Here is a 14,988-nt window from a genome sequence, read left to right on the forward strand (position 1 = left end):
CCCAAACAAGATGGATGCAAAGAGGCCCACTCCAAGACAGATCATAATTAAAATGCCAAAGTTTAAAGATAAAGAGAGAATCTTAAAAGCAGCAAGAGAAAAAGTACTTAGTTACCTACAAGAAAGCCCCCATCAGACTGTCAGCTGATTTCTCAAAAGAAACTTTGCAGGCTAAAGAGATTGGCAAGAATTATTCAAAGTCATGAAAAGTGGGGACCTACAGCCAAGATTGCTCTACCCAGCAAAGCCATCATTTAGAATCAGGGGGCAAGTAAAGAACTTCCCAGACAAGAAAAAGCTAAAGGAGTTCATCATCGCCAAACCATTATTATATTAAATGTTAAATGGACTTATTTAAGAAAAAGATGATCCAAACTATGAACAATAAAATGGCATAAATAAATATCTATCAACAATTGAATTTAAAAAACAAACTAAGCAAAGAAGAACAGAGACAGAATCATGGATACAGAGAGCATTTTGATGGTTGCCAGATGGGAGGTGGGTGTGGGGGATGGGAGAAGAGGCGAGGAGATTAAGAAGTACGAATAGGTAGTTACAGGATAGCCATGGGGATGTAAAATCCAGCATAGGAAATGGAGTAGCCAAAGAACTTACACACATGACCCATGGACATGAACAAGGGTGGGGAGACTGCCTGAGGGTGCGGGGAGTGTTTGGTGGAGGGGGGCAAAGGGGGAAGAGTTGGGACAACTACAATAGCATAATCAGTAAAATACAATTTTTTTAAAAGTTCCTAGAAGAGAAATGGGCTTGGGCCAAGCCTGGAGGCAAGAAGCAGGCCAGGGAGGTGGGCTTCTTGAAGGAGCCCAGAGAGGTGCACACCTGCCCAGCTCACAGTCCTCTCTCTTACCGAAGCCCCCTCCCCATCTGCTCTCTCACCCTGAAACTGGCTCCCGAAGTCTTTCTGCCAGAGAGCCTCATTCAATGGATGCGCCCAAGCTAGTCCAAGGCAGACCTCCTGATGCTCTGGGATTAGGGGACTTGGGGTAAGAAAACGGAGATGTGTGGACTAAAGTGAGCTGATCATTTCCTCTAGTGGTGGTGGTTGCTTTTGCACACACACACAAAAAAGGTGTTATGTTGGAATCAGGTGCTCAAGTTTGTAAAATTCTTTTATATCTGTAAACTCACTGGGTCCACACAACAACTTGGAGAGGTGGGTAGGGGAGCTAAAATGACCCCATTTTACAGAAACAGACATCAAGGTCCAGAGAGGTGAAGTGACTTGTCCAGCATCACCCAGCAAGTCTGTGGCATGGCCAGGGTTTGAATTCAGGGCTGCCTGCCTCCAGGGCTCGAGCTCTTCGCTCCACCCCCCTGTCCAGAGAGTGAGAGCAGGCTCTCTCACGAGGGATGCAAATGGTGTGCCAGGACTGGCATTCAGGGCCACGGACTCGGAACAAGGTGGTCCTGAACACAGGGGCATTCGGCCAGTGGGATTTGGGGAGGTGCGGCAGGGAAAAGATACACGGGCTCTCGGAACGGCTTGAGCAAAGGTGTGGAGAGCACAGATTGGTGTCAATAGCTATAATAATAATTACATAATTGTTATAACTTCATTAATACCTGTGACTATTATAGCAACCACTCACTGGGTTAGTTTTACACACATGATCTCATTTAATCCTCACAAGCACCCCACAAAGATGGTCTGTCATGACCCCCATTTTACAGATGAGAAAACCGAGGCTCCCAGGAGTGTCACGGTTAGTGACAAAGCTGCTGAAGTTGGAGGCAGCGGGTCCGGGGCCTAATCTGGGCCCTTTACTTTGGCTGGGTGACTTCGATGAGTAACTTCTCTCCAAGGACCTGTGTCGGAGGCACTGAGGGAGTATGGAGACACTGCCGGTTAAGCCACATAGAGCGTGGTCATTGTCGTTTGTATTGCTCCCTCCCTGCCTCTCCTCAGCAGTCCAGCTCCACCGGCCTGCAAATCCAGGGCTCCGCCAGAATGGTTCAGGGGCAGAGCTTGGCGGGGAGCAGTGAGGGGGTCCCTCTGGCGGCTACATTGTGTCTGGGCTTCTCCCCTGAGACCTCCCTGAGAGGCAGGAATGTGGCCTGGAGCTGGTCGAGGGTCACCTGGAAGGCCGGCCAAGCTTGTGTCTGGCAGCTCATAAAAGCCCAGGAGGAATGGGCCGTGGGGGGCAGTTTCCACTGTGTCCCCGGCAGCCTTTCCTGTGGGGCGTGCCCCCACTGTGGCTCCCAAGAAGCTTGTAAACCTGTCGCTAGGGTGGGTGCTCTGCTGGGAGCTCTGCTGGGAGCCAGAGGCAGGATCAGGGCTCCACCCAGGCCTGATATCTAAAGGCCTCGTGCTGGGACTGGCCAGCACCTCCTCCACCAGCCTTTCCCCGTTACACTTGCCATCTTGGGTTGGGGGAAAAATGAGCACTAGTATTAGATGCTGAGTAGGGTAAAGGGCCTTGAGCGTGGCATTGGAAGACCAGGGTTCAAGTCCCAGCTCTTCCGCTTAGTTGCTGTGTGACCTCAAACAACTCGGTCAGCCAGTCTGAATCACAACTCACTCATTAGAATGAGGACCTTCGGCATCAAAGTGCAGGGAGGAAGCCCTTCTGGATAGTATAGGAAAGAAGCCCTGGCTTCTTGGTATCTGAGCAGTTCTCAAGATTAGTTCTCATTTTGCTTTCTCTCCTTCCTTCCCCCAGACCATACAGCCAGCTGACATGGAGGGGGAGAGGGCAGAAGCAGGGATAGCTGGGGCTGGGGAGGTAGTGACGCCCGGTGAGGGCTGCCCTGCTGGACACCTCTGATGGCACTGTCCCTATTTACAATAGGAGAATGGTGCGCCCCAGGGGTGTGCAGAGCAGAGTCTATGTGGCTACAATGGTGGCCTTGGCCATTGTTCAAAGAGAAATGGTGTGTCTTGGGCTAGGGCCACGGGCAGCAGGAAGGACAGAGGGGCAGAGCCCAGGGATGTTTATTTCTGTGGTGGGACTGGCGGGTTGGGTGCTGGGTGCTCCCCAGGGGCCTGGGAGCATGGCGAGGTTGGTGGGTCAGGGCTGGGAATTCAGCTGGGGCTTGCCAAGTGACAAGTGGCCATGGTCCACAGACAGGAGGCGTCCTGCAGGAGGAGAGGGTTTTCACGTCGTCCCCAGAGAGGTAGCTCGGTGGGAGTCGGTCACACACAGAGCTTGACTACAGAGAGGAGGGGCTGAGGACGGCTCCTGAGTCAGCGCCTGTGCCAGGGTTGTCCTGACAGCCTCGGGGACCACGCTGTGGCAGGAGGAGACACGGGCCTTGGAGGGCCCAGGAACCGGCGAAGGTGCTTCGCAGCTGCCACAGTCTTCTCCTTGTACCCAGAGAGGCCAAAGAACGGCACGCGGAGGGAACTTCAGGCCGAGGGGGACAGGCGGGACCAGGCTTTGGGGGCCCTTGTTAGATGGCCCCAGTCCTTGGCACTGCCCGTGGGGGGCTGAGGCCAGCTGGGTCCGTCAGAGATCCCAGCCTTGCCTTCCTGCGTCTAGTGAAGGCCTGGCTTGTTAGTCATCGCTGTTATTCCTTCTGAGGTAAAATTTATAGACAATAAAATTCACCCTTTAAAGTGAATGTTTGGTGAGTTTTGACAGATGTGTAAGCTGTATAATCACTACCACAATAATAATACTGAGCATTTCTGTTACTTAAAAAAATGTCCGTTGTGCTGCTGTGTGGTCATCCCTCCTCCTCTTCCCCAGACCCCCACCCCGCTGACCTGTGGGGTCAGGCCCACGCGGCTTCGGAGTCCGGCTGCCTGCCCGGGTGCTCTGGCCGTCCCTCCTCTCTGTGCCGCGGCGCTGCTCGCTGGCTGCCGGGTGGCGTCACTGCGTGGATGCACCACGTTCAGCTGTCTGCTCACCACCGGAGGGACACTTGGGGTGTTTCCAGTTTTTGGTCACAGTGAATAAAGCTGCCGTGCGTTTATGTGCTGGTCTTCGTGTGGGCGTGTTTTCATTTCTCTTGGGTAAGTGCCCCCGCGTGTGACTGCTAGGTCGTGCTGTGGGTGTTTAACTTCACGAGGAGCTGCCCAGCCATTTTCCACAGAGGCTGCACCATTCTGCATCCTGGCAGCCATGTGCGAGGACAGTGTATGAAAACACGGATTGTGTTTCTGTGTTTTGGTGGCAATGCACGTATCACGGAGGCAATATAGTACTGAATATAATAGAATATGGTGCGCTCCATGTGAGGATTACAGGTGGCACATGGATGAACATTTGTTTCCATATTTTACCACCTTTGACCACATTTTAATGACATTTAAAAAACATACCCAGCGCACCAGACCCACGCTTTCTTGGCTGTTACTGCCGAATGGCCAAAACACAGCCCTGTGGTCAGGCCGCCGGGGCTCCTACAGCCTCTTCCTGCTTGTCGTGACCTTGGGCAGGCCACTTCGTCTCTCTGAGGCTCAGATTCATCTGCTCATGTCCCTCCCTGCCTCGTGGATTTGCTGAGGGGGTGAAACCAGTGAGTGCATATAAAGCCCCCAGTTCAAAGCCTGGCACACGTTGACACTTTATTAACAATAATTGCTGCCATTGTTATTAGGTGGGTGTGGCCGTGTGTGATGGGTGAGTCTTACATGCACTGTTTTGTTTGCCCATGTGGACATGAACCCCAGCCCGTGCACAGGGCATGTGGAAGGGCGTGATTCCCGGTCTGAGGGATAAGAGGAAGGATACAACTCTTCCTTCTCTAGTCTCTAGGGTCCGGGTTGCCTTCACGTGCTCACAGGTGTATGTGTGTGCTCGTGAGTGTGCGTTTTGAGGCCACAGATCTGGGTGTGCATTGTGCCTCCAGGGACCAGGGGTTCCCTGTCCCCCTTCTCCATCTGTTCTGCTGTCAGCCGGGACGGCTGGGCTCATGCTGTACCCCCCTTACCCACGCCGCACCCTCCTGTGGAAGGGGGGCCCTGGGAATGACCCTGCCAGGGCCGGGCCTCTGGCCCCTGGCTGTCTCATCACATTTACTCAGAGGCAGTGGTTTCTGTGTCTTTATCCAGGGCCCCAAGTTGGGTGGGTCGGAAGAAGAGGAAGCATTTTGAAGGAATCTGAGGTCCCGCGGTTGGTCCACGGAGTGGAATCTGAGCAGAGGCTGGGAAGGGGGCGCCCATAGGAGACCCTCTAACCAGCTGCTGGGCTCAGGTTTTTAAAAATTGCTTTACTGAGGTATCACTGACACACAAAACCACACGTATATAAAGTGCACAACTGAATGAGTTGTGACACATGCATACTGTCATGAAACTGTCACCACGATCGAGTCGGTGAACACTGGGAGTCCGTTACCCCCAGTGCCCCTTGGTGCCCATGGTGATCCCTCTGCCTCCCCCCCCACCATCCTCAGGCACCCGATCCGCTTGTTTTCACTGTAGCTTCATATGCGTTTTCTAGAGCTGATCCAAATGGGAGGGGGTGGAGGGGGAGGAAGGGTTTTGAGAGGAATGAACACCCTATAGGTGACCCATGAATTGTGTATGCACTTTTTAAACTGGCTCATTTCACTCAGATTACTTATTTTAAAATTTATCTATGTTGCTGCCCATACCAGTAGTTTATTCCTTTTTTATAGCTAAGTAGTATTCCATTGTATAGACGTACCACAATATATGTACTCATCCATCCAACAGGTATTTTTTTATGCTTTCATTTCTACCTGTGTTTACCTCCCTAAACAATACGTAATATTAACTTTTACTAGAGGTATTTTTTGAAATTTAGAGTCCAGCTGTGCCTGAGGCTGGCATACACCCAATGGGTGCCTCTTCCAGGCAGGGCATCTGTAGCTAGCGCCACCCTTTGCCCTTCACCCCAACTGTCCCCTTCCCTGCAATGACCTCCCCTGCTCTGCACTGTCCAGGGGCCACTCAGCCTCTTCCAGGTAGCCTTCCCAGACTGTTGGGTCTCCTCCGCAGTTCCAGCTCCCACTGCTTGATGGTTTTCAAAGCCCTTGAGCACTGTTGGCAGTTCCAGTCTTGTCTCCTTGGTAAAAGCAAAGCAGCGTGTGCCACCCCCACCCCACCCACATGGGCCTGGCGTGCAGGAAGCTGCTCCAGAGAGGCCTGGAGGTTGAGCTCTAGGCCATCCAGTTGGCCCTGGAGAGTGGACACTGGTGTCTGGGGCCATCTGGGGAGGAGGAAGCAAAAAAAGCAAAGTGGAGGAAAAGGTAGAAACCTGTACTTGAACAACAATAAACAAAAAGAAGCGAAGTGGTGCAAAGTGGTACAAACAGGGCCTGGACTGGAACCTGGGAGCCCTCCTCCCACCCTCTTCCCTGCCCCCCCCCCCTCTGGCCCCGTCTTCCCCTCCTTCCGGGCAACCCCCCCTCCCCCTTGGGGAGCGGCAGGCTTCTGGGCAGGCCTGATGCTGACCAAACTTTCTGCATTATTAAATTCCTGCCTTGGAGGGACCAAAATTTGAAACATCCCAGGCCTCTGTCATGTCCTGTGGCTTTCTACTTCCCCACCGTCATCTCCCCCTCCTGCATGTCACTCCTCAAGATGATGGGCTGGGAGGGGACTGCCCTTCCTGATGGATGGGCACAGATCTTAGGGAAGAAGTAACCCCTCCCACCCCAGACACCAAGGCTGTGCATTAATGCTGCCTTGATGCTGATACGTGTCTTAGAGCCACAGGGCAGAGGCCACCCATTGTGCCAGAGAGGGGAAGTGACCTCCCCATGGTCACACAGCCAGTCTGGCACACACCAGCCCTCTGACTGCTTGTCCTGTGTCCTTTCCTCTCTCTGCCTCGTCTCCTGGACACCAACCTCACCTGTTTGTGAAGCGCCTTTTCCTGGACCAAACCCTGTCCTGTACCCTGCCTCTGTCTGTAGAAGAAAGAGCTGCAGCTCCCTGGCCAGGGGTTCTCGAGTCAGACCTGAGTTCTGTCTCTGTTAGGAAGCCTGGGTCAAGAGGCCACCTGTGTCCAAGACGCAGACTGCGCCGGGTGAAGCAGGAAGGCAGCGGGGGTGGAGGGAAGTGGCCCCGAAGGAGGGAAGAGATGGGCATGGTCTCGGGGCTGCAAAGCCTGCCGCACCCACCTTCCTGGTCTCCGGTGGCGGCCCAGCCGTCAGTCCAGCTCCAGTGCCTTCTCCTCCTCCTGCCCTCCGTCAGAAGGCCTTCCTGAGAAGTGACCTGCCTGTTTGTCCTTTTGGCACTTGTCACTGCCTGCCATTTCTATCGTGATTTCTGTCCACATCTCATCTCCCTCCCTGGACTGTTGGCTTCTTGAGGACAGGACCCATATACGTTTCATGCCAATACCTTCCGTGCCTAGGACAGGGCTTGGTACTCAGCAGGTACATAATGGATATATATTGGATAAGATAAATGATGGTGGTAGTGAGTGACTGTGTGTGGTGGTAGATGTTGGTAGTAAATGCTGATTTGTCATAAAGGTCGATGGTAGGAGGTAGATGGTAGTAAATACTAGGGAGAAAGAGAAGATGGTGGTTGTCATTGGTCCTGGTGGTGGGAGGTGATGGGTGGAGGGTGCGGGGAGGATGAGTGTAGACAATGGTGGATAATAAATGGTGGTGGATGGTGAAGCAGGACATCACAATAGACAGGAGCAGGAGAAGGACGGTGGCAAAAGGTGGCAGTGGTGGTGGGCTGCCGTCATGGTGGAAATGCTGGGTGACTTCTGCTTATGTCCCGTCCATCTGCCCCTCTCTAGGAGACCCTAGTTCAGCTCTTGGATTGCCAAATTCCCTGACACTGTGGTTTTTTGTTTTCGTTTTTTGGGTGTTTTTGCAGACTCTATCGGAGGTCCCTTCCCTGTCACCTCTCACCGATGCCACCACAAGCAGAAGCACGGCCCGCCGGTGCTGCCCGGTGGGGTGCTCCTGGCCACACCGCTGCTCTTCCACCCACACACCAAGGGCTCCCAGATCCTCATGGACCTCAGCCACAAGGCCGTCAAGAGGCAAGCCAGCTTCTGCAATGCCATCACTTTCAGTAACCGCCCGGTCCTCATCTATGAGCAAGTCAGGCTGAAGGTGGGCTTCCCTCCCCGTTCTATGTCACTGTGCCCCCCGAGCCCCTGAACTTTACCCACCCCCACTCCTGGCACTGCCTTCTGTGAGGCCAGCACTGCAGCCCGCATCTCATCTTCCCTCTCTGCTGACACTTCTGCTCTTCCTCGTCCCGCCTCTTTCTGGCCCCTCTTCCTTCCTCCTTTCTCAGCCTTCCCTGCATGCAAAGGGAGTGGCCATGGGGACCACCAGCTCTGGCCAGACTGGTGGGAAGTCTCCTGGGGAGGGAAAGGAGTCCAAATGGTGGGCAGGCTGGGCAGTGTGAGTCTCCATGGGTGTCTGCTTGGAGGTGGTCTGCAGAGAAGGGCACACCCCCTTCCCCGGGGGCTCGCAGAAGTGGGGGAGAGGGGGGACTGGGCTGCCGGCCGTCTGAGGCCACCCCACTACCGCCCAGATCACCAAGAAGCAGTGCTGCTGGAGCGGGGCGCTGCGCCTGGGCTTCACGAGCAAGGACCCCTCCCGCATCCACCCCGACTCGCTGCCCAAGTACGCCTGCCCCGACCTGGTCTCCCAGAGTGGCTTCTGGGCCAAGGCACTGCCTGAGGAGTTCGCCAACGAGGGCAACATCATCGCCTTCTGGGTGGACAAGAAGGGCCGCGTGTTCTACCGCATCAACGACTCGGCCGCCATGCTTTTCTTCAGCGGGGTCCGCACGGCTGACCCGCTCTGGGCCCTGGTGGACGTCTACGGCCTCACGCGGGGCGTCCAGCTGCTTGGTGAGTGCCCACTGTCTTCGGCCCCTTCGGTGCAAGACACACATCCAGGTGTTGTGGTCCGAAGGGGAGTTAAGGCTCTTCTGGCTGCTCCCGGGCCCCCAGCACAACTCCTGGTCCAGGACCCACCCCCCAGCCTCTCCGCACTGGTGCACAGAGACCCTGGGCGTAGCTCGCCCACTGGCAGATTGGTGTGTGTCTCCAGAAGGCGCCTGCATGAGCTTCAGCATTCTCATCTGTAAAGTGGGTTGGTGGGAAGAATGCATTCAGTCAAAGAGGCTGCAAGTAGAGTGCCCAGCACAGTTCTGGGTGCCACGCGAGGGCCCTGCCAATGCCCGTTCTCCCCGTCTCCCACCTCTGCAGAGAAAAATGCCACGGAGGTGGTTGAAAACCTTTTTTTCTTTTTTCCCTTTCTGACTTCAGAGGCTAGAAGCAGTGAGACTCATTTTTCAAAGCACCTGTATCTGAGTAGAAAAGATGGGGGTGGGGGTGGGGGTAGGAGGGAGACTGAATGTAAAAAACAAGTCATCGTCAGAAGCCTTTCTGTTTGTAGAGTTCTAAAACCAGGAGGCTGCTTTTATTAATTAATAGTGTGGGAAGTTTCTGGTTTTCAGCTCAATAAAAGTGGGTTCACATTCACATGGACGCGGTCAGGCTCTTCGGGGTCCCCACAGGTGCAGCAGGACGCCGGGACCACCCTCGGGTGATGTGCTTCCCAAGCCTCCATGACAGGGTGCGCCTGCGGGCCCCTTGGCCGGTGATGGAAAGGGCAGTGGTCATGCTCCCGGGCTGCAGAGTCAGGCAGACCCAGAGGGACGCAGCACCCACCCTATTCGTAGAGCTAGAGCTGTGGGACCTCAGTTTCCTCATCTCTAAAAGAGGGGGAGCAATAACTGTTTTCAGGGTTCTTTTGAAGGCTCAAAGAGCTGAGTTATGTGTGGCTGACACACGTAGGTATTCAATGACTGCCAGTCATCCCCACTCACCGTGGAGTGGCAGTGCTTAACCTAAGGTTCAAGCGAGCCCCTTCCTGCTGCTCTGGTGTCCTCAGGGCCCCACGCTTCAAGGCACTGGGGTCCCAAAGCCTGGGTGCTCCAGCCTGGAAACTTCTGTTTGAGTCTCAGTCTTCTCATTTGTAAAGTGGTTGGGAATGCTGTGACTTAGGCCAGGGCTTAGCCACTTGGTGGGGGAGGGAAGATTGTCTCAGCTCTTGAGAAAGTCACAGTCTTGCTGCAGGGGAGGGGGTAAAGGAAGAGCGGGCAACATTCTTGCTTTTCCTTCAGCAAAGAGTGGCTTTTCTCCTAGTCCCCAAAGATCAAAATCCCACTCGGACTTCAAGGCCCGGCTCATAAGCCACCTCCTCCCTGAAGCCTTCCAGGGCGGGATTCTCTTCTCTGTTCCTTGTGTCCTGCTGTATGGCACCTGCGCTTCTCTAAGTGCTAAGGCATGGACCGTGCCTTGGTCCATCCATATGTCTGTTCCCACACAGGACAGGGAGGGCCCCAAGGAAGGAACCCGTGTCTCAACCGGCCAGCTTCCTCTGCAGAGTGGAATCTTGGGCTGGGCGTGTGGAGGGTGCTAGGGAACACTTGAAGGGTGGGTAGGGAAGGGGACTGGGGTGGAGAGCTGACTTGTTAGATGAAGGGAGGGGTGCGTGTGTGGGTGGGGTAAGGCTCATCCAGCCGGGCTTGAAGACTGCCCCGGCCCACTGGGGATTAGGGAAGACAAAGCAAACTCTCCAGACACAATCAGCGCCCAACATAAGAGCAGACAGTAAATCGCTAGATGGTGTGGTCATAGGATCCAGTGATCTCATTTAACCTCTCAGCAGCCAGCCTGGGAGGGGTGCTTTTTATCCTCATTTGACTGGGAATGAATTGAGGCCCAGGGAGGACCTGACTTGCCTGTGTAAGGATGTGGCAGAGGTGGGACCTGAACTGGGTCTTCTGTTGCCAAAAGCAGTGCCTTTCCAATGACCCCCCAGTGGGCTTAAGCCTGAAGGGAGGCAGGAAGTCAGAGGAGGCTGAGGTCAGTGAGGGAGGATGGAGTCCAAGAAGGCTTCTTGGAAGAGGAGGCTTAGGCTGTATCTTCAAATTCCAAGACAATGGGGTGGCAGGGGTGGGGGTGAGGAATCAGGGGAGTGGAGATCAAGGGGACATGCCAAGTAAGATGGGGCTTCAAAATCCCCGGCTGAAGGAGGGGCCTGGAGAATAACTTGAAGGGCCTCACCCTGGGGCAGAGCCCAGACACCCTGCCTGACCCAGCCCAATTCCCTTCTTTGACTATAAATGGATTTTCACGCAGCATTTTTAGTTTCATTGGATTTCCCGGCAGGCTCCTCTCTGTACACCCGACAGCGGTAAGGCCCCTGCCGATCCCTGTCCCAGCTGTAAATCACCACAATCCCTGGGCATTTTCAAACACCAATTACGGCCCCTAAATTCAATTAGCAGATTATAATGTCTTCATTTGTTCTTCCTAAGTGGATTTTTAAAAAAGAGGTATGTGCAGGATATCATCAATGGCCGCGTGCCCCTCTGTGCCCTCGTTTGGTGGGCTGCCCTCTGGGCACCCCCGCTGGGGGCAGTTTTCCTCCCTCTCCCCACCTCCCATGTCCCCCTCTCCTCTTGCCTGCACTTCACTGCACCTGGGTCCTCCTGAGCCTCCCTCCGTCCCTCCACCCTGGCTGCTCTGGCTCCTCGGGTTCCCTGCTCCTCCTCCTCTGGCTCCGAGGACAGGCCTGTCTTCCTGGTGTGATGATCCCCCAAACCAGTGTCTCATCTTTAGAGATTTCCTGCCAAGCCTGCCCCTTCCCCTCCTTCCTCTCTCTGGAACCTGTGGCCCAAGCCCCCCAAACCCCACCCGGGCAGTGTCTGCTCCTCAGAACAGAGACACCTGGGGTACCTGGTATATAATAGGCTGGAACAGTAGGCCACGGATGGATTGACCATCTCTCCTGACAGAGTGGAGACAGTGCTGCTGTCTGTCCCTGACGGACACCTCCAGGCGGGTGCCCCACCCCCGGCTCCTGCCCTAACCACAACCAGAGTCCACTGGCGCCCTCCCCAGGCCCCCACTCAGGCCCTCCAGGCTCCCGTTATGCAGAGCACCCTCTTCCTTCGGGGCGCTCTGGCCCAAGCCTGGCTGGTATCTCCAAGAATAACAGCTTCCTGCCTCCGGGAAGAAGGACCTGCCAGCCACTAAATAAATACAAGTTTTATGGGGTGATTAATATAATATTTGGAAAGATAAGCTCCTACCCCAGTTTTTCAAACTCTCCCTGCTCGTCTCAGAAATGCTGGCTCTGGAAGAGCAGCCATGGGTTCTGGCAGAAAGCTGGTGAGCCAAGATCCACTTACAGGGTGCTTCTGAGCACTCCCCTGTGACCGCCACAGCCTAGGCACTGTGCAGGGGTGGGGGGAGGCACAAGAATTGGAAACCCCCCTCCTTGAAGAGTGTTTACAGTGGAGGGATGGCGCACCATGTAACTGTTCTAAGGTGATATAAACCCAGCCCTGCAATAAGTTTATGACTGAAGAGTAAAACTGAGGTGGGGGTGGAGGAGTGCAGCTGGGGAGCAACCCAGGAGGACTTCCTGTAGGAGATGAGTTTCAATTCGGAAACCCAAGGAGGTGAAAAGAATGGGCTGTTTGAGGAGGAACAATTTGGGCCAAACAGGAGGGGCGTGCATAAAAATGAAGCGGGGGTGGTCATTAGCAGTCATCAGGCAGCAGATCCTTCAGGGGAGGGGATGAAGCAGAAAGGTAGTGGGTGACTTATGGAGAAGGGGTGTGCACAGGTGGGGCAAGCTATGAAAGTAGGAACTTCCCAGCAGCTTCTGGGCTGTCAAGTTTTCAGTAAGAGGAAGCGTGGCCTGCCCAAATGCTCCCACCAGTCAGAAGCCAGGCCAGGCCAGGAATTCGCATCTCCTAGGCTGATCTGGGCGTGGGGTCAATGTGAGATTTATTGCCTTGTCAAAGTGGCAGTGGCTGAGCCCAGGAGGGCCTTAGGTGGGCGCTCCCAAGGGTGCGTGGCATTCCGCTGCTTCCCAACGTCTGCCCAGGCTCCCAGGTCTTGGTAAAAGATCTCACCTGCCTGCTAAGGAGAGAGATGTACGGGGACTCCCGGGGTAAACTTTCTAAGGGTCAGGCTGCTGCTGGACCAGTCCCTTGGGTGGCGGGCCAGCCTGGCTGTCCAGCAGGAGGAGGCCTAGGCCTTGGGTCAGGTCTCCCCTCTGGGGTGTGTCCGGGCCTGGAGGACAGAGGGCGAGCCATCTCTGGCTGGCTGAGGACCACACTGCCATCTGGGCTTCCGCTTCCCAGGCTAAACCAATATTTACCTTCAGCTGTGGCTGCCAGGGGCTGAGAGGCAAATATTAGTCTAAGGAGCCTGAGCCGAGCCCTTGGGTTGGGAAAGGAGCCGAGGATGCTGATCACAATTTCTTTCTCTTCGAGAGTTTTCATTTCTTCTTGATTCAAAAATACCTTGCTATTCTTTCTGCTTCAGAGACTCTGCCAGGCAATTTTTTTCTGCTCATCCCCAATTCTGCCAAACATATGAGGGCCCAAGCTCAACCTCCCCTCTACCAGGAAGCCTGCCCGACCCTCTCTGTTCTCGATGACCCCGCCTCCTCCGGGCCATTTGAAGCACGTGTAGGTGGAACGGTGTTGGCAGTTGTGCACCATGTCTGCTCTTCAAGAACTGCATGGAGCCTCTGTGTACATATTATAAAGAGAGCTCGTGTATCCATTTTGCAGACAGGGGAACAGTGGCTCTGAGAGGTCTGGCAGCTTGCCCAAGGTCGAACAGCTCCGTGGAGCTGCACCTTGAGCCCTGTACTGTGGGCTCTGTTAATTCCCAGCTTCTCCAAATATGAGTCCATCCGGTCTTCCTATTAGTCTGGATTCCCCCAAGTGTGGGGGCCGTGGACTTCCTTTGTCATCTAGAGTAGAGCTTACGAGAGTGCAAACCCGACCATCAGGGATCGGCTGTACACATTAGGTACCGATTGGCCGCCAGGGGCCAAGCCTGGCCGAAGAGGGGCATCAGGCTGCCCAGCCTCCTGATTCAGCAGCGAGGGCTGGGCTGCCTGTCTCGGTTCCCCAAAGGCACCTGAGGGCTTTATCTGGTTCTGCTGTTCATGGTGTACTCTACTTTGCTGCCATAATGAATATATAAGGTGCAACCATAATCATTGCCAAAATCGCATTGTTCCTAATGTCCTGAAATGGCAATTTCCCATTTCCACCTAGTCCGTCTTTGGCTCAAGATTGAGTTCTGGGGACCTTGGAGAGATCTGGGGCACCCAGAGTGGGGTGTGTGTGTGTAGGAGAGGGGCCGGGGCCTGGCAGTCGTGGGGACCAAGCCCTCATTTCAGAAGCGGGCGACCTGGCTGAACCCAGACTTGACTCAGCCACTCACTAGCTCTGGGTAAGTCCCTCAGCTTCTCTGTGTCTCAGCCACCTCCCCTGCTATTTGTACATGATGATCACACACCATTTACGTCACAGGTAGTCTGTGAGGCTCACAGATATGTGGACACAAATGGGAAGGGCTGTTGTCTGTAGGTTACAATGAAACCTAATTCACACACCACAGACCAATCCCCAAGCCATTTCTCTCACTGGAAGAGGGAGCCTTAAAACCAAGTCCCTATGGATGAACGAAAGTCGAACCATGAAATCGAGATTATTTCTTGGGCCGAGACTGGTGGTTCCCCAGCTGGTTCCTTGGAACACTGGGGTCTACAGAGGCCCCTCTCCAGGGGCCTCTTAGGCTTCAAGCAGAGCTTTTGGTTCCGTTGGATACAAGGATTCCGCTGCTTAAAACAAAGTTTGAGAACCACCAGACCCGATCATTCCGAAAACCTATACATCTGCATCTAAGATTCTGGGGCTTGCAGATTCTATGAATCTAAGAGCCCGTGACTCTGGGACATTCTGTCCTTTCCTTTGTGAGCCTCAGAAAGTGTGTGGGGATTTTTTTCTCTCTCTTGGCTTTCTGTGTTTTTCTGTGGAGGGGGTGAGGCGAGTGTGGGTTCCAGGGGTGGAGAGCGCCTCGCACGTCCAAGCCACACACCTGCCCTCGCGGCTCCTTCCCCTGCCCTGGTGCCAGATGGAGTTGGGCAGGAGGATGTTTATGGAGCCACACAAGGGTCAGGAGATACCCGCCAGCCGGCTTGGAGGCTGCCGGCTGGCCCTCAGTTAAAGATTATCCAGAG

General features: G+C 54.5%; 1 protein-coding gene across 2 annotated transcripts in view; it reads left to right on the plus strand.

The window, feature by feature from the left end:
* The window catches only part of NEURL1 (neuralized E3 ubiquitin protein ligase 1), a 75,311-nt gene that overhangs the window by 48,764 nt on the left and 11,559 nt on the right, over positions 1–14,988 (plus strand). For both annotated transcript variants that reach the window (XM_037159353.2, XM_053668392.1), the window contains exons 2-3: positions 7,778–8,019; positions 8,450–8,771. In XM_037159353.2, coding sequence (XP_037015248.2) covers positions 7,778–8,019; positions 8,450–8,771 — 564 coding nt within the window. The remainder of the gene's footprint in view (positions 1–7,777; positions 8,020–8,449; positions 8,772–14,988) is intronic.

The sequence above is a fragment of the Artibeus jamaicensis genome, unplaced genomic scaffold (genome assembly GCF_021234435.1).
Source record: "Artibeus jamaicensis isolate MK-2021 breed Jamaican fruit bat unplaced genomic scaffold, CSHL_Jam_final contig_490, whole genome shotgun sequence".
Lineage (NCBI taxonomy): Eukaryota > Metazoa > Chordata > Mammalia > Chiroptera > Phyllostomidae > Artibeus > Artibeus jamaicensis.